We start from the raw sequence: 19,551 nt of genomic DNA on the forward strand, positions 1-19,551 counted from the left end.
GGATTCACATATCTAATAGTCCTACCTTCTTATGTTCTCAACCTTGAAACTTTTGCTTTTTATATGTTGTAGTTGTAAATTGAATTGCATACCATCTTAAAGAAATTTGTTTATGAGATAAGTACATAGGATAGCTTAAAGATAATAAATTCTGAGTTTTCTAGGAAAAATATCTAAGATGGGCTATTTATAGAGTTTAGGGTTAGGATTTGGTTACCATGTTTAGATCAACCTCTGTCGGGGTATGTTTAAATTTTTATTTAATTTTTAATATATTTGTTCAAGATTAGAGTTTTGTTATAGTTGTTAAACAGGCCTCATCACTAATGGCGTTGAGGGGGTTGAAATCCATTTTTTTTTAAATGGAAAAAGAAATTAGGATTAAAATTCTGTTAAGGTATTCAAATAGAAACTTGACACATTCTATTTAATTTTTTACTATAACTTGGATCCTTTGAAATTGGAAAAGAGAATTTAAGCATTTAAAGTCACAATACTCGTAGATTTCAATGTCTATTTAACTAGCGAGAATCCATCTCTTAATATCCAAATGCTAAAAAAAAATATTTAGAATGTTGAGATAATTAAATATATTTTTTAAAAATAATAAAAAGAAAAACATAAATATTTTGATAAATAATAAATAGATAATATCAGAGTAAGTTGTCATGTCAGAAAGCGGTGCGGCCTAAACATCATGCAGACATGCACCACTCGTTAAATTGACCGGTAGCCTCTTTGCTCTTTCCTTTGACTTTGAACTTTTAGCATTAGTCTCCCCAAGTTCACAGCTTTGAAACCTTTTTACTAATTTATTCATTATTTTGACTTTTTCCCACTTTTATTCCTTTTACTAACTCAACTCCAAATAAGAAAAAGGTGCGGTTGTGCTATCTACACACATTTTTTTTTATTAAAATTTTTTAATTTATATTAAAACTTTTAACATTTTATTATATCTCTTCTTTTTGACATAATATCTAGAATTAACTATAATCTATTTTTAACTCATAAATAAAAGGATAATTTATCTTATCACACTCTAATTTACGTCCTTCTGCACGGACAATAATGCCCATACCCATCGAATTAAAACTCATAACTATATTTTACTTTTTGCTAATTGTGTATATTTTTATTTTTTTCGTTAATAATGCATGACTTAACCCCTAAATTATATCGATTTTTCTTTTTCAATTTATAAATAAACCGCCTAGATTTTGGTAGTTAACATTACATTCCATTAACTGATTTGGACATGTGACATTAACAATATTAAAAGAACGACCAACACATTTCACGTATTTGAAAAGTCCCATTGTCACATTTCAATCCGATCAAAATGTCACATGTGGCATTCATGTGAATAAAATTTAATTTTTATTTTTTTTAAAAAAATCTAAAACAGTGAATTTTTTTAAAATAAAATTTCAGAAAACTGTAAATATATAATTATATATTAAAAAATGAAAAATTTTAGTTAACATTTTAGGAATTTACAAAAAAAAAAAGAGTTCAAAATTCTAAAAAAACTTACAAACTTTTAAAATATATAAATTCAAAATACAAAAAACTAACAAAATCTGAAAAAGAAAAAGTTAAACTTTAAAAAATTAGAAAAGAAGTCAAAATTAACATATATAATTACTCCAAACAAATTGCAATGATTTAAAGGAAAAAAAACCCGAAAAATATAAGGAAAAAAATAAAAAATTGAAAAAAAAAGTTAAATTTAGAAAATATATATGTTTAACTATCCAACTTTTAGGATACTTCCATTTTAGTCACCCAAATACTAAATCTATAACGATGATTGATTGTACACGCCACATTATACTTACACTTTTATTTTGATCACCCAATTTCTAGGTCGCATTCATTTTGTTTAAAAAAATAGTTTTTTAAGTATTAACAAGGGTAAAAAAAACATTAAGGATTAAAGTAAAGAAGCAGTAGAAACTAAAATAATACATTAAAAAATTATTATATTGTATCTATTTACCGCATCACAAAAAGTACTAAATTTTCTTTTTTTTCAATATTAAAATTTTAAAGTTCAAAAAAACAAAATCAAATAAATAAAATGTTGAAAAAAATTTATCCCTTAGTCAAGTGATTTGTTATTATAATATTGAAATTAATGAACTTTAAGTTGTGGCCTATTGGTCGGGTGTTCACTTTCCTCTTTCAAATCATAGTTGTGCCAAAAATATAATATTGAAATTAATTAATTTAATTAATTTAATCTCCTTCTAAATTTTAAATTTTATTTTATGTTTCCAAACTAAAATCAAATCAAATAACTAAAAACAAAGAAAAAATCCTTACAATTAATTAAATAATAATAAATTTATGTTTCATATACAATTTTTAAATATGAGTTATTTGAGTTGATTTCGTTAAGGATAATTTAAAAACATAAAATAAAATTTTAAAATTTTGAAGGAGATTAATTTAATTAATTTCAATATTATAGTAGATCGACTGAAATTAGCAAGAGATAAAAAATTGCAAGAATTTATTTAATTGACTTTGATGTTATTATAATTTCAAGATTGGAAAAAAAATTAATTTAGAATTTTTGCTGATGAGATAAACAAGTATAATTTGAAAAAAAATTAATGCATTAATTTTAGTGTAACACCCCTAATCCATATCCGTCGTGGAATAAGGTTACGGAGCATTAATAAATAAATCATAACTTAAAACCTTCCATTCTAAACATTTCATAATTCATAATAATTTCATTCAAACACATTCCTAATATCTCTTATTTGAGTCATCGAGGTCCTAGAAATACTTTAAAAACGTTTCGGGACTAATTCAGGAACATTTGAAACCTTAAGGAAAAATATAAAAATTTTCACACTGTAGGGGTCACACGGCTGTGTGGCCAGGCCGAGTGATTCACACAGTTGAGACACGCCCGTGTCTCAGGCCATGTGGACATTCGAAGTAGGGACACATGGCCGTGTCCCAGCTAGAGGTGCTCATGAGCCGGGTTCAAGTCGGGCTCAACTAAAAATTTAGGCCCATTTACTAGGCTCGGGCCCAGCCCGAAAAATAGGCCTAAAATTTTTCCCAAGCCCGACCCAGATAAAAATGCTAAAACCCAAGCCTGACCCGACCCGCCCGTATTAATTTTTTATATTATTTTTATATAATTTTTAAATATATATAATACATCAAAAATACTAAAAACATCAAAATAAATATTTCCCAACAAATTGAAAATAAATTTTAAAAAATATGTAGACTTAAATAACACTAAAATAAATACAACTTAACAAGCAAATGCCTCTAAAATAATAATAAAATTAACAAATGCCTTTAAAATTATAACAAAATTAACAATAAAATAAGTTTTATACAATATCTAAACAATAACAATAAAATAGTAGCAACATAATAGTAAAATGGTAGCAAAATAGGGAGAAAACAACAAGAAAATAACATTCCAAAAAAAAAGAGAGCAGATTTCTTTTGTCTTTTAGTGAATTTGGGCTGGACCGAGCCAGGCTCGGGCCAAAAATACCTTACTCGAGGCCCGACCTGTTTTTTAGACGGGCCTTATTTTTTGTCCAAACCTATTTTTTGGCCTATATTTTTGCTCAAACCATCCCACATTTCGGGCGGGCCTTCGGGCTGGGCCGGGTGACCCAACCCATAATCAGGTCTAGTCCTAGCCCGTGTCTGTGCCCATGTAACTCTCTGACTTGGGTCATATGGCCAAGCCACACGCCCGTGTGTCAGGCCGTGTAGCTCTCAAAATAGCCTCATACGTACGTGTGCCAGGTTATGTGCTAGGCCGTGTAATTGCCTAACTTGCAACCCTTTGAAACATACAGGGGACACACGGCCGTGTCGCATGGGCGTGCCATGTGTCATACAGTCTGAGACACACGCCCATGTATTAAGCCGTGTGGACAAGAAATAAGCCATGTTCAAGCCATTTATTTCACCCAAACCATGGTCACACCTACAAGCCATTTGTACGTATATTCAAGCATTCAAGATGTACCTAAATTATGCATAATAAAGCTAGGTCAAGATGGTATCTATTCATACAACCAATATACCCACAAGGCACCTCAATTTCAAGTAACCAACAAAATCATCCAAACATGCTAAAAACTTAACATAATTAAGCATCATAGCTCATTATAGCTAAGCTAATACACATTACATATTTGAAGTATTCAAGTATCACCATTTGGCACCAAAGAGATTTGTACATCTTTTAATTACACGTGTTCCAAAAGATTTACCTAATTGTGCACACAAGTTCAAAATGTCTTTCACTAGCAACAAGCATAAAAGTATCAACATTCAATATTTACTTACAAAATATTGAAATACTAAAAACCTTTCCTAATACATGCCCCTTAAACCAACTAGCAAGAACTAAAATGACTACCGAGATGTTGATGATAGTGTGAAACTTCCGAGTCGATCCAATCAAGGCAACGGTTCCAAAAGTCCTACAAAAATTAAATCAAACTAATAAGCATAAGAAGGCTTAGTAAGTTCGATAATAGCTTCATTTTTATTATTAACCAAAAATGTTCAAATTGATATTAATTTTTAATATACCGACATAAAGCCTGCTAGGCACGGAGCCCTAATAATATCTGCACAAAGCATGCTAGATACAAAGCCCAAATAACATAGGCACAAAGCCTACTAGGCACGAAGCTCAAATATCATCGGCACAAAGCCTGTTAGGCACTGAGCCCAAATATCACTAGCACAAAGCCTGCTAGGCACGGAGCTCGAATAATGTTATGTTTCTATTTCTTAAAACATAGCTAAATGACATTCAAATTTTAGCCAATAATGAAATAATATAAAACAGTCAATACAATTAATAATAAACGTATAACGAACTTACCTCGACGATAGAAACGTAGAAACGGAATCAACTAATCCAAAGATTTTTCTTTCCCTCGATCTAAAGCTGTACGAGGTCTATCTTGATCTAGACGAATAAATTCAATTCATTTAATAACCATTCTATTCAATTCAATCCAAATTCATTTTTTTCAAAATTATGCTTTTACCCCTAATGTTTTGATTTCTTTACAATTCAATCCTTAAGCTCGTAAAATAAAATTCATGCGATTTCATCCCTATCCAAGTCTAGCCAAATTTCATATGCATCCATATCAACTCATATGTTTCATTATTTCTCAATTTTCACCATGAATATTTCACATTTTTCAGTTTAATCCCTAATTGACATTTTCAACAAAATTCACTTTACAAAAGTTGTTTATCTAACAACAAAGGTTCATTTTCTTCCATCAAACATCACAAACAACATGTATACATCCATGGCAAAACCCTAGTATTTTAACAGTCTTGCAAATTAGTCCCTGGGCTAGCTAGATTAAGCTACGACTCCAAAAACATAAAAATCATTAATAACAGGATGAAAAATGCTTACATGCAAGAGGGAGAGATGACCGAATGCTTTCAAGCCCTAAATGTTCTTTTTTTTTCTTCAATTTCAGTGGTATCACCCAAGGTTGAAGATGATACAACCATTTTATTTATTTTAATTTACTTTAAATTTCTAAATTACAAATTTAACCTTTTACTTAACCTTTTAAAAACACATATATAATGTCCATAATTTTCCACTCATGATATTAATGGTTTATTTACAACATAAAACCTTCAACCATTTAATGCATAGCCATTAGGTCACTTTAGCCTAGAGAACTCAAATTTTACGCCTTTTTGCAATTTAATTCTTTTTATCGAATTAAGCATGCAAACGGTAAAATTTCTTAACGAAAATTTTGTATGATACCACTAACATGTTGTAGAAATTAAAATAAATAAATATTTACTCATCGGATTTGTGGTCTCGAAACCATTGTTTCGATTTCACTAAAAACAAGCTGTTACATTTAGATTCTACCATTTTTTCACTTTAATCCTTATTTTTTTTACCCAAACCAATACTTTAAAATCAGTGATCAAAATGAAAGTGACCTAGAAATTTAGTGACCAAAATGAAAGTGTAAACATGGTGTGCCAGTATAGACATGATTTGGCGTGTACAGCCAGTCACCTTAAGGACTTAAGGCTTGAATGACTAAAATGAAAGTGTTCTAAAAGTTGATTGACAAAATTGTAAAGTTTTTTTTACCGAAAGCGTTATAAAAGTTGGATTACCAACCGGGTAGTTCGCCCTATATATAAATACTAACAAAATAGATGTATTTATGGGCTAATCTGGGCTAAGCTCAAGCATAATATTAACACATTTTATGTTTTGTCCAAGTCCGACTTGACCCGAAAATGGACCTAAAATTTTGCTCAAGCCCGTCGATATTTATAAATGGCAAACCCATACTCATTTTAAGCTTGCGCATATTATTTTTAAAATATTAAAATTATTATTAGTTTAATATTTTTTATTTTTGAAATTTATATATAGGTAACTTAACAATTTTAATGTTTACATTTTTGTATTATATATCACTATAGATTTAATTTTTTATGTGTTATAAATTACATGATATATAAAAATAATATAATATATTACAAACTTAGAAAACTACTCGGGTCAGGCCAAGCACAGACCTTGAATATTTGAGCTTGAGCTTATCCCATATTCTAAATTAACTTTTTTGCTCAAACCCATTTTCGGACCTAATATTTTGATTAAAACCCTCTAAAATTTCAAATAAATTTTCAAATTTGAGCAGTTAACCCGACCTTTAAATAGATTTACAAAAAAAAATTAATAACTTTTCTAAAAAAATGCAAAAAAAATATTCTAAAAGATTTATTAAACTATTAAAAATTTTGAAATAAAAATTTAATCATCATCAATCAACGGTTGATCAGCATTGGTCAAACTCAAACGTCAGTCAATGTTGATCAATGATGGTCAAACTTAACAATAATTTTTTAAAATGTTTAATTTTCGATAAATGGCAAACTCATACTCATTTTAAGGTTGCCCATATTATTTTTAAAATATTAAAATTATTATTAGCTTAATATTTTTTTTTATTTTTGAAATTTATATTTTTTTAATGTTTATATTTTTGTATTATATATCACTATCGATTTAATTTTTTATGTGTTATAAATTATATAATATATAAAAAATAATATAATATATTATAAATTTAGAAAACCACTCGAGTCAAGCCAAACTTGGACCTTGAATATTTGAGTTTGAGCTTATCTCATATTTTAAATGAGCCTAACATTTTTGCCCAAGCCCAAGTCTATTTTCGAGCTTAATATTTTTATCAGAACCTCTAAAATTTCGAATAAATGTTTTAAGTTTGAATAAGGAAAAATAGGGCTAGAGAAACTAAAAGATCTATTAAAATATTTAAAAATATCATCAACAACTCAAACGTGGGTGAAATTTAATAATAAATTTGAAAAATGTTTAAATAAATAATAAAAATTAGATGGAAGTGGGCAATGGAGACGACGTCAGCCGGTTATAAAACGCTATTGGTTAAGATAATGTAGTTGAAAATTATGCGTAAACCTTTTCAATACAAATACATATACAAATACAAAGACCATTGTCCGATTCTTTCCCTTATTCCACAAAAATCCCTTTCCCATTTTTTCTCCTTTAAATCAAAACAAACCAACCTTGGAACAAAACAAAAGCAACCATGAAGCACAAAAACAAAGGTAAAGTTTACCCCTCCCCTTCTCCGCCGTCGTCGTCTCCGTCTCCGTCTCCATCGCCTCTGCCGTCTTCGTCTGGCGATGACTATCTTTCGATTCTCAAGCTTCTCCCAGCCGCCATTTTAGCTCTAGCTTCACTCCTTTCCGTCGAAGACAAAGAAGTTTTAGCTTACATGATAACCAGGTCCCTCAAAACGACCACCACCGTCGCCGCTGGCGCCATCTCCGCCTCCAACAACCCTTCTTTGACCTCTCAAGATTTCCCCTCTTCTAAGAAAGCATCTCCCAAGAAGCCGCCACCGCCAACCGTCTCCAAACTGACCCAAAACCGTGGCGCTTCCACCCACAAACCACCTGTTTTCGACTGCGATTGTTTCGACTGCTACACGAGCTACTGGTTTCGTTGGGATTCTTCCCCTAACCTTGAGCTTATCCATCAAATTATTGAAGCTTTCGAAGATCATTTAACCAAAGGGGAATCCCAGAAGCTTTCCAAGAAAAACGCCCGCCCCAAACGAAGGGACTGTAGCAGCAGAACCGCTACACCGGTATCCGGTAGCCCGGTTCAGCCCGACAACGAGGTTTCCGGCTTGGAGAATCCTACCATGGAAGCAACCCTTTTTTCTGATGACGTCATTTCAATGGAGAAAGAAGAGGTAGATGAAGTGGAAGAAGTGACGGAAGTAGCGAAGGATGCTGACGGGGAAGTGCGGCGGGCGGCGGCGGCGACGGCGACGGCGACGGCGACGGCGACGAGTAACCACAAAGGTTTGGCTAGGAAAATGTTGCCGGACGTATTAGGATTATTTAATTCTCGTTTATGGCGTCTTTGGAATCCAAATGTATAAATATTTTTGGGGGAACTTTTCGAGACCTTAAAATTCAGAAATTATTATTTATTATTTAATTCTTGTTTTAATGGCTTTTTATTTGTCTTAGGAACTAAGTTATAAGATTAGGTACTTTTCATAAAAGGTATCGGATAAGATTAGGTCTTTTACGATTGCATTAGATTTTTGTATTTTAATTCACATTTAATTCAACTATCATTATTATTGTAATCTTACTTTATTTTTCTATTTATATAAACCTAAACATAATAAAATTTTTAAATTTAAATGAGTATAAGCTGTTTTAAATATGAATATGGCACTAAAATACATATTTTTTATTTTTTATTTTTCTTCCACGAGTTTAATATTTTCGTTTTATTAATTTGATGCACTAATGGCTTGTTTTATTTTAAATAAACTATAAAAAATAGTCATTTTTATTTATATTTTATATTTTAGTTATGAAGCCAACTTAGATATTTAGTTGTTCGGATAAAAATAAATTTTTAATTAAATAAATTTAATTTGAATTATTACATAAAATTGTCGTTAAAAAAATAATAAAGCTTAATGGTAAAATATAACAAAATAATAACGTAAATGACCAAAACATAACATTTTAAATAAAAATAATTAAAATGTAACTTGAGATAAATAAAATAGAATTAACCTTTATATTATTAAAATCCTTGATTGAATGCACCCAATAAAGTTGAGTAATGATTGTTTAGTGAGTTGACAATCATTAGGATATGACAACAAATTCAGGTTAGTGATTTTAAGTTAAGAGCTCAATCCAAGTCCAAATCTAACAGAATATGCTTAATTTAGTACAAATATGAGGAAAATGTGTCCAAAAATGTAATTCAACCATACTAACAGTTTCCTTTTGGGTGCAACAAGTAAACTTGACGATGCTACTCCCAACTCACTTCTATATATCGGATACATATATGTGCTTTTATCTATATTTGAAGAATCCTTGAAATACAAATGCTCAACAGACTACTACAAGTTGAGCAATAAATTAGCATATTTCAACTACTGAAATTATATTAAATCTATCACCAACAAAACAATGATGTCTCACATTCACTTCAATAACAAACAACTCCTCGCCAGGATTGAAGTCATCTCACATCAAACAACACTGCTGGGATTTTTTGTTTTTACTTTCTTAACTAAAATAAGGATTGAAATGCATTAGTTCCACAATTACTATGACTCTTTCATTTTTCTTTTTAACTACTTGAGCTTAACATCATAATATGGGTATAGGGATATGACCCTCCAAATATATGAAAAAACATCATGTATCTAGCACTTATACCCAGTCTGACTAACATAATTTCCCATTGCCTTACCAACTAGGTCATACCCTCGCTTGGCAGGCCCTGAGCTTGATATCAGAACTTACCCTATATTGTTGCTAATGCAACTGGCTCCAGATTAGACATGACAAAAGAATATCATTAGTAATCAAAATATTATCATCCGACTGAAAGTGAAAAAAGAAGCGGGTCCATTGAGATGAACGGCAATGAAACTGACTGCACAACCAATTTTGATTCATGAGATGCTGAGCAAATAATGGTTACAAAGATCAAAAAAGAGAGCCAAAGTAGTTGGCTCAAGTGCTTGTTTGTGGCAAGCAGGAACAGGGGACAAATTTGCTAATAGTTTCCAGTGAACATAAATTTCCAAAGAGAAATCATCAGCTAGCTTTTGGCACTAGTAAATCAAATGATAGAATTAAAATATCATGAGCAATTTTATTTCTAGTCTTTAGCTCTTTGTCTCTTTTAATGTTTTTAACATGAAGAGTTTAATTGAAATTAGATACATTGAATGCATGATGTTGGCAGTTGCGTTACTTGGACTCAGGTGTAAGTGTTGGAATTGGGTTGTTTTCCTACATGAGTATGTTCAATTTTTTCTAAGCTTTTCAATGTATTTGAAGGGTCATTAGAGGGTCTTTTCTCCTTATCCATGTCTGAATATAAGTCGGAAACAGATACTTTAAGAAAGCTGAAAGTTGAAGTACCATAGTTTGTGGGTCATTGAAGGATTTATCTCCATATCTGAGTTCAAATATAAGTTGGAAACATGAACTCGAAGCAAAATGAAGGGCTGGAGCAACATGGATATACAGGTCATTGCAGGGTCTTATCTCCATACCTATGTTCAGATATAAGTCAGAAACAAGTACTTCAAGCAAAATGAAGAGTCAAACAACATAAATTAGCAGTATTTGGTACATGGCTAGTCAAAACAGGCAGCTCTAGCTCCTAAAAGTTATGTAAAAGTGAGAAATTAGAAGAAGAAGGAGAAAAAAAAAAAAAAAACCTAACGAAGGAAACTAGAAACCCGAACAATTAAAAGCCCTCGTTTGGAGGAGTAGTAACATTGTAATACACCTTTTAAGTATGCTAGTTAATGATATCCACTTGTTTGAACCAACTACTTATCACACCACTTAGGACTTTTTTCCTTAACTCGGGAATTTTATGTTTTTCCTTAACTTATTGAAATGGTAAATTCTAATACAAAAAATTTTCCTCCCTCTAATTTTTATGTTTCCAAGATTGTTCTTCCTCCAAAAAATAAAACTACAACTATATTTTTTCCCTCTTTACTCCTAGCATTATTTTCAACTAATATGTTTTTTTCTTCTTTAATTTTTTTTAAAAATTATATAATTTAAAAAATTTTATAAAGTATTTAAAAGAAGTAACAATAACTTTCAATTTTTTTCCAAATATATTATTCCTATAAAATTACATGCCAAATTTTGTTTGAATTTTATTTTATAAATATTTTATAAAATCATTTAACAATATTTTTTGAATTAAAATTTTTTCATAGGCACATAAAAAAATTATAAAACTTTAGCATGTAGTTTTTTAAAAATAATATATTTGGTATATCATTTCTGAAAAATAAAAATTAAGACTATTTATAGAAGTACAATTTAAATTTTTATCAAGTCGGGAAAAAAAATTAAGTTATTAGGTTTTTTCCCTTCATTAAGGATAAAAGTGATATTTCATACACTTGTTCAACATTTTTCTCTATCAAACAGTGAACTATTTTAGTACTGATGTCATTACAACTATTTTAGTACTTATGAGTTGAATAAACTTTTCTTCACGTTATTACACTAACCAGCCAAACGAAACCTAATTGTTCTCCTTGTACTATAACAAAATTTGACCACAAAGGCTTGAAGGCATGTCTCAACCTTAGATTCTTTTGAGCTTTTAAGCCATGTATCTGGATTTGGGGCAATTAGCCTATTCATGATTTTTAGAAGTCCAGCACAAACCGAGCATGAAAAACCAAATAGAAAGTCATTATGCTCTCAATTGATCAAAAACATGGGTTGTCTCTTGATCGCTTACCAAATAGAAAGCCAGAATCGATGGCACACTTACTGTTTATCTACATTTGCTCGATCAATGACATTACAAGTGTGTGGCAGCAATTCACGAGTTCTACAATCTACAGAAGAAGCAAAAGGATCATAAGGACATACCACAGTTCAATTAGTTGAGGGCCAATCATTGCGCAGAATCAACATCACTGACCACAGATCCAACAGCATTGATTTATACTGATTCACCACTGCGCCGCCTGCTTGACACTATCTATTTGACTGATTCTCCTCTGTTTTGGTTGCAAGAATCCTTTGTTTAGCAAAGAGAGAACCTACAGACCCACCTTTGGTAAGGTTCAGTAAAAATATGACCATAACAATATATCCACCATGAATTCACATTGCAGTAGGGTATATGCACTCGGTCTCAATGATAAAATATAATAAGTCAACAAGGAATAAATGAACCTTTTAGTGTCTTCCAAGCTGTCAGTTTTACCATGTTTGAGACCGTAAATTATCACAACAGTTCGTATTCTAGCTTCATGTTGGATAAGTGAAACAGGAAAGCATGAAATTTCACCTGACCCTACACTTGTAGTATATTATCATTTTTCAACACGGATGCCTAACATGCCATTTTGTTTCTGTCAGACCCATTTTTCATTTCCCAAGCATTTTATTTTGTCTGTATGTAATTGTTCTTATGCATGACCATATCACACACGACATAAGACTCTCAGTAAGAAGGACGAAAAGGAAAACTAAAAAGAAGGAAAATTATGAATTAGTTAACCTACTGAACTAGTGGCTGAAAACTTTCAAATTTGGTTTAAAACCTAGAATCACTAAAGCTGCAGTAACACACACAGTAACTTTATAGTCTTACAAAGATGGATATGTAGATAACCATGCAGGAATTTCCATCACCAACTAGAACCAAGTCATTTTGTAATTCTTATGTTACTCAAACTCAGGTGCGAGTCTCAAATATGGGAATGTGTTCAACATGTATATGTTCAACTTTTTGAAATGTACTTTTATTGAGAGGGTCATCTACATACCAATGTCCTAAAATGTATAGGACATCTCGGATGCAGGTACTTCAAGAAAAATGAATAATCAGAGCATGTAAAAGTATTCAACATTGACTGCCCTCTATTGTTCTTATCAGCCACATTCGACTAGTTAATATCTTCAACTTAACATCTCAGTGATTAAATAGTTGCTATAATAGCATAATAAAGAGGAGCTTCATTAAACTCACAATTTCTACATTTCTTGAAAAGTTAATTAGATATTTTTTCCATCATGATAACGGTTACATCCATTGCTACTACATAGCAATCAATTTATTTACTATCCCAAGTTTGCAATAGATCTAGCAGAAATTTAAATGCTTCATCACATACTCCCTTTTGTACAACAAAAACAAGAATATCTATCCATAGACGAGCTTTGCTAAATTAGAGACTTTAGATTTGGAACTTATACTAGAAAGGAATTCAAATATATTGTTTTCACAGTTGTTAATTAAAGCTTTAGCAAAGATCCACCAGCAACATCTATTATGATCTATGTTACTCAGACTCAAGTGTGAGTGTCGAATATGGGTATGTATCTAAAACAGGTATAATTAGATTTTTCTAAGCTTTTCCATATATTTGGAGAATCTGTGGAGCCCATATCCCTATATCCATGTGTCAAACATAAGTCTCAGGCAGTTTTACTTCAAGAAAAATCGAGTCCAAGCAACATAGTCTATCATATTTGTAGCCATTCATGAAATATGGCTTTATTACCTTTGTGCCGCTTTTTCAGCTCAGTCATATTCACCAAGTTGCTAGCAAGACATTTTCATGGACAACAGTAACAAATGCAGAAAATACATATTATAGAGAAATGCTAATGTCAATGAATAATGTCTGAGACTGGCTAAGAATGCAAATAACTTCAAGATTCCATGGAAGCAATACTACGAAGTACTGAGATCACAAGCCATGAACTTTTGCTAATGTTCATTAATTGGCAGCAGTCAAGTAGACAGCAGACAATTTCTTAGCAGTCACTGTAAAGATGTAAAATCTGATTGAGGGTTTATTCAAATACAGTGGCAAATTGACAACATACTAAATGCAACTAGATTTACGAAACATAACATGGGAAGAAACGTGTATGTGAAGAGTTAGATTTTAGTCACAACTGTGGTTATAAGCTAACTCAATGCTTTCCATGTTCCAAACTGGCAAAATTAAATAGAACATTGGTTGAAAAATTAAAATTCTTTAAATTCAACTTCAACATTATTGTTATGTTTTGAGTATTAAGATGTTTATTTGAGTAAATTATCATTTATTCTCATCCATCACACAATGGCTATTCAGTTGGAATACCCCACACAAAAGCAGACCAACCAAGGAGCATCGGCAGACTTAACTTTTGTGTCCATAATGAGAAAAGATCTTCTATTGTCATATCCTTTGAACCAACTGAAATCTGACAAAATAGTCTCCAAAGCCCCCACTAGTAAAACCAGTTTATTTCACCAAATACAAAGTAAATCATTTAGTGTAATAATAATAGTCAATCATCAACATCCTAAGCAAAAAGTTGAATGCAGATTTACATGTTGGAAAGGGCGGTAACATATAACATGGCACACTTCAAAACAATGATCTGAAATAGTTGAATGTGGTGATTAATTGCATCTTAGCATACAGATTTAATGGACATGTGAGTGATTCATATGTGCCACCATAAGAAAGATTTTCAAGTGTAGCAATCTGTGACAAATCATGCAAAAATAACTATAAAAAAAAGTGACAATCAAAATAAAGAAAGGAAAAAAGTCAAAACTCCTAATACCCACCATGCACATAAACAATAGCGGATGGCTCATAAACAGTGGAGAAGCCAGGGGGGCTGGCAGGGGTCTCGCCCCCCCCTAAAATTTTCCATTTAGGCCCCTTTATAATTTATAAAATTTTAAATTAGTGATGGTAAATTTGCACTTTGCCCTCCTAAATAATAAAAATTTGATTTAATCCTTTAAAAATTATAAAGATATAGGCTATTAAACAGTGAAATTGCATTTTTACTATTGTAAAACTATACAATTTAATTCTGACCCCCCCCTCAAAAAAAAATATTTTTCTGGCTTCGCCCCTGCTCATAAAGAATTTCGAGCTCTAGGACTAAAGGACCCACCTCTCCATTAGGCTACCTGATGTGATCTTGACAAATAATAGCCAACCCAAATCTTGTAATGATCTCTGTGTTTCTCTCCAGCCATCTTTATCTCAGACGATAGGAGGCACCAACGACCTAATTTATCTCACATTCATAAACAGTTCAACATCAAATTGTTAAGTAGATCAAACTCCACTCACCATCTACAACAAGTGACCGAATTTGGTATCCTGAAGAGAGCAGAGATGAAGGTCTACACTTTTCACTTATGGCAGGTCAAAGTGATGTTCAATTCTATGGGTTGATTTTTTTTCTCTTGGATGCAGTTACTAGGTTGGATGCACCGTAAGTTCCGCCAGAATAGCAGTGAACCGCTCAAGGATTTTGCCATTGGTAAGTGTCATCTTGCAATGTAACTTTTTTACGAAGACATTTATATGAGAGATGTAACTCAAGGGGCATTCTTTAATGACTGATTTTACATGTCCACAAGAGCCTTTAAAACATGAATCCTAAAGAAATCTGAACATCATAGTCTTCATGTTGCTCACTTTGATACTGGATAGGACTTAAGATGAACTAAAGCAAACTCTATAATGATAAATACGTAGAAATGGAATAAATATAAAGCTTTTTTTCCCTTCTAACTCAATGTTGTCATTGCTGAAATGTTAAGCTAGAACTTATTTTCTATCTAACCTCACCATCACTTATTTTCCATCTAACCTCACCATCATCCAAAATTTTCTATTTTAACATATTCTTGTAATTGTCTTACAGGGCAGCCATCATTGGACGACCAACAATTCTACTCAAAGCCATACTATGGCACCACGCCTTTCAGGCAACCCCAGAGTCATCTTCGGAAGTCTTTTGCTGGTATAGAATCAGCACAGGTAGAAGAAGAAGACTATGAAGAAGAATCATCATCAGCAATATCTGAGCTATTCCATGGCTTTCTTGCAATTGGTACCCTTGGTTCGGACCCAAACATTCCCGACCCATCAACACCAACATTTACTATTTCTGTAGAAAACATAACTGAAAAAGAAACAGATGTGACAGAGAATGAGCTGAAGCTCATTAATTATGAGTTGGAGAGGGTTCTAGGAGCTGAAGCAAAAGAAGAAGGCTGCAACGACTCATCTGGAAGAAACAGTCATGTCAGCACTGGAAGAAGCAGTCACGTAAGCACTGGAAGAAGCAGCCATGGCAGCACAATTACACTTAGTAGAAAGTCAATCGAAGGTTTAGATTCCAATGGGAATGGCAATACAGTTTGTCCACTCCAAGGTTATCTTTTTGGCTCAGCAATTGAATTGTCAGAAACAACTACAGTAGCGAAAAAGGAACACAGGACCTCACTTGGAGAGCTGTTTCAGAGGACTAAACTAACAGAGGAGAGTTTTGGGAGTAAATATGACAAGGAGGAGAAGCGAATGGAGAAGGAAGGAGATAAATCTGCAGTGCACATTATGAAAAAAATCTTGAAGAAAAAAATGCTCAATGCATCCAAGAGCTCTGCTGCAGCTACTAGCGGAAATATCGATTCTGCCTCAGCAGAAACAAAACTGCACAAGGTATGCTGAAACCAAAAAGAAAAAAGAAAAAAAAAAGAACTCAACCAAGATAAGGACCAATTTGAATGGTCTGCATATCAAGTATGCATTCATGATAGCTCCTATTCTTTTTTCTTTCTTCTGTTGCTTTTTTCTCTATATCTTCTTTATTTCATGATTTACAAATAATTAAAAAATGACCGTTGGTTTGAGTTTTAATCAATGTGCTTAAGATTAATATTATAGACAAGGTCAAGTTCCCTAATTCCCAGAACTGTGGCATGTAGATTTTACACAAGTTCCACAGAAAAGTTCATCCTGAAAGCTCAGCAGCCACATATAAGCATGGCAAGCCCCAAAAGAATGAGAACAAGAAAAGCATTGGTTATAATGGAGGTCAAGAGAATGGAGTTCCGATCCTTGAGGAGGAAGACATAGTGATATTTCCTCAAAGAGCCCTTTCAAAGGACATGCGACGTTACAATAGCCAAGCAAATCCATCTCAATTCACACTTAGCTGCAATGATTCGAATGGGAACAGGGAGTGCTGGATCAAAACAGATGCCGACTGTAAGTATACAAGCATTTAACATTTTCAGTATCCATAAGAAACCCTGTTCATGGACTGCCTATAATTCATTGTTGAAATCTCATACTTGTCTAATTTTGTTGTTTGTTTCTTGATTTCTTTCTAAGAATATTTGGTTTTTTTTTTTCTGATAATTACTTTCCATTATAGAGATCCTAATATGGATGCCTATAGCCATGCAATAAAACCTAGTGGCGACTTATAGTTCTAATGTCTTTTTATCCTTCTAGCATAATGACCCTACAGTGAGCATAGTGTCAGTCGATGAGTCATGACATTTTTTGCACATGGTGGAATTGAATACCAAAAAGGCATATGCTTAAGTCGATTGTTTGCAACTGTTGCACATATATACCAGTGTGGGACTATTTCGAGTTATCAAAATAGATTCCTAATTCGTAAAATGGTTTGTGTTCGCAGATCTGGTGTTGGAGCTCTAAAAGGCAGAAGCAAACTTCATAATGCGGTTTCCCAATTATCATTCCCAGTTACTAAGAATGAAAATGAATGGAGTTTCCCTGTGTTTGTCAGATTTTCTATTATTAGTAGTAGTAATTATTGAACTGGTGTTTCCGCGTGGCTATTTTACAAAACAGCTTGACCAGCAACCTATATGTGAGAATGCTTAATGTAAAATTGTAAGACATTTATCATTTTCCTTCCAAACAATATCTCAATTACTATTGAAGTTAAGTTACTACGAATTCTCTGTATTATATAAGATAAACCGGATACCTTTGAAGCAACTTGGCTCCTCTAAACTCACTAGGATCTTAGTAATTTTCTTACTTATCCCAAAATTTTACAATTTGATCCTATTTTATTCCGGTTCCTGATATAAATTTCTTGGCGGCGCCTCCAACAGAATATTCTTGGACACCTTACCTTGAGGCAAAACACATCATCTAACAGCAGACAACCAGAAATCTACAAACAAACGTGAACCAGTCTACTTTTTTTTTTCTTTTTTCCTCATAACATTTCCTACATAAAGTACTGCAAATTCAACCAATCCAAAAATAGTGGTGGGAAATAATTCAGCAAGAGTAGTCAGAAACAAAAATTCCATTTTTCCTTTTGCTTTTACGATAATATAAGAAAATAAAAAATTGTGGGTTCCAGAAAAAATAGAAGGAAAAAAAAAACATAGCCTCACAAAAAATGTATATGCCATTTAGTTGGCATTAAGTCAAGTTTTAATGGCCAAGAAATGGGAATTTTAGAAATAAAGAAAAACAAGGAGAAACAAACAGAGGGCAAACCACACAAGTCTTTGCAATTATAAGTTTATCAACAATGGTGATTGCCAGCCTAATGAAATTCATTGAAAACGCCAACTAGAAACAGCCGAGGAAGGAAAATTTTGCATGTAAGAAAAGAAAGAAAGGGTTCACTTTCTATGTAAAGTGGGATTTCTATGAAATTTCTGGAACATTGAATGAAAGGAAAAGGTGGGTTACCTGGAAAGAAAGGATTGAGTGGCCATTGTTTCTGGTTCGCTTCCTTCTATGTCTTGTTTCCTTGTCGTTTGTTGTATTTGTAATAAAAATGGTCAGTTTTCCATGAATTGAAAGTCTCCTGGAAGCTTTCCTTTGTCACAGAGAAGAAAAAAAAGGGTAGTTCTTTGCTACAGCTCCCCATTAAAATATAACAAAAAAAATCTGCATTATTATAAAAATAGTAAGAAATTATATCATCATCGAATATCACTAGGTGAGGATACAAGGATACAAGTGTGCAAATTTAAGTTAAAATTGAATTAATTTAGTTAATTGATCGAATTTGATTAATCCGTCAATTAATTAAATTAATTTGGTCGGGATCAATTAATAATTTTTTGAAAGTTTAGTTAACAATTAATTCGGTTCGAAATTTGTCAGATAATCGAATTAACCGAATTTAATAAATAATATTATAATATATAAGTATTCAGTCGGTCTGGTTAATTTTTTGAAAATATAAATTAATCGGTCGGTTAAGTTGGTTAATTTTTGATATGTTTTATACTTGTTTTAATCAAAAATAAAAAAAATATATAAATTTCGATTAATTCAGTTAACCGACCGAATTAACCGAAAAAGTTCGGTTTGGTTGATTCTTTTTGAAAAAAGTTCAGTTCGGTTAAGGGTTAAAGGTTTAAAAGGGTTGTTTAATTCAGTTAATGGTAGTTCGAGTAGGTTAACCAATTGAACACCCTTAGGCGATGATCTATTTACACTGGTGTTTTAGTTTACACCTTTTTGGATTTGTAAAAAATTCAATTATCATATTTTATATTAACAACTTCAAGTATACTTATACAAAGAGATATAAAAGGAAGTAGTTTTACAT

The 19,551-nt window shown here is 32.0% G+C and overlaps 2 protein-coding genes and 1 long non-coding RNA gene across 7 annotated transcripts; 2 read left to right on the forward strand and 1 right to left on the reverse strand.

Moving 5' to 3' along the window:
- The first annotated feature begins 7,454 nt into the window (after positions 1–7,454).
- LOC107959931 (uncharacterized) lies at positions 7,455–8,735 on the forward strand. Its single transcript, XM_016896104.2, has one exon. It carries the CDS (start codon positions 7,659–7,661, stop codon positions 8,520–8,522), a length of 864 nt encoding a protein of 287 aa, XP_016751593.2. The 5' UTR covers positions 7,455–7,658; the 3' UTR covers positions 8,523–8,735.
- A 581-nt stretch (positions 8,736–9,316) lies between these two features.
- Positions 9,317–18,874, reverse strand: LOC121229159 (uncharacterized). 4 transcript variants are annotated; one of them, XR_005926791.1, is made up of 3 exons: positions 18,681–18,874; positions 12,043–12,215; positions 9,317–10,685 (listed from the first exon to the last, which is right to left on the reverse strand). It is a non-coding gene; the product is annotated as an uncharacterized lncRNA (long non-coding RNA). The 4 variants fall into 4 exon arrangements; XR_005926793.1 differs by having other exon boundaries at positions 11,942–12,215; XR_005926792.1 differs by having other exon boundaries at positions 11,909–12,215.
- Positions 15,015–17,917, forward strand: LOC107959930 (protein LAZY 1). 2 transcript variants are annotated; one of them, XM_041112586.1, is made up of 5 exons: positions 15,016–15,323; positions 15,399–15,465; positions 15,853–16,652; positions 16,919–17,201; positions 17,641–17,917. In XM_041112586.1, the coding sequence occupies exons 1-5, from the start codon at positions 15,318–15,320 to the stop codon at positions 17,658–17,660; spliced, it is 1,176 nt and encodes a 391-aa protein (XP_040968520.1). In that variant the 5' UTR covers positions 15,016–15,317; the 3' UTR covers positions 17,661–17,917. The 2 variants fall into 2 exon arrangements, with proteins under 2 accessions (XP_040968521.1, XP_040968520.1); XM_041112587.1 differs by having other exon boundaries at positions 15,015–15,465.
- Positions 18,875–19,551: the final 677 nt, after the last annotated feature.

The sequence above is a fragment of the Gossypium hirsutum genome, chromosome A05 (assembly GCF_007990345.1).
Source record: "Gossypium hirsutum isolate 1008001.06 chromosome A05, Gossypium_hirsutum_v2.1, whole genome shotgun sequence".
In the NCBI taxonomy this organism is placed as follows: domain Eukaryota; kingdom Viridiplantae; phylum Streptophyta; class Magnoliopsida; order Malvales; family Malvaceae; genus Gossypium; species Gossypium hirsutum.

Coding starts and splice junctions, on each gene's coding strand:
- LOC107959931 (XM_016896104.2), top strand. CDS start 7,659: ATGAAGCACAAAAACAAAGGTAAAGTTTACCCCTCCCCTTCTCCGCCG.
- LOC107959930 (XM_041112587.1), top strand. CDS start 15,393: ATGCAGTTACTAGGTTGGATGCACCGTAAGTTCCGCCAGAATAGCAGT. Junction 15,466..15,852: donor GCTCAAGGATTTTGCCATTG/GTAAGTGTCATC, acceptor ATTGTCTTACAG/GGCAGCCATCATTGGACGAC. Junction 17,202..17,640: donor GATCAAAACAGATGCCGACT/GTAAGTATACAA, acceptor TTGTGTTCGCAG/ATCTGGTGTTGGAGCTCTAA.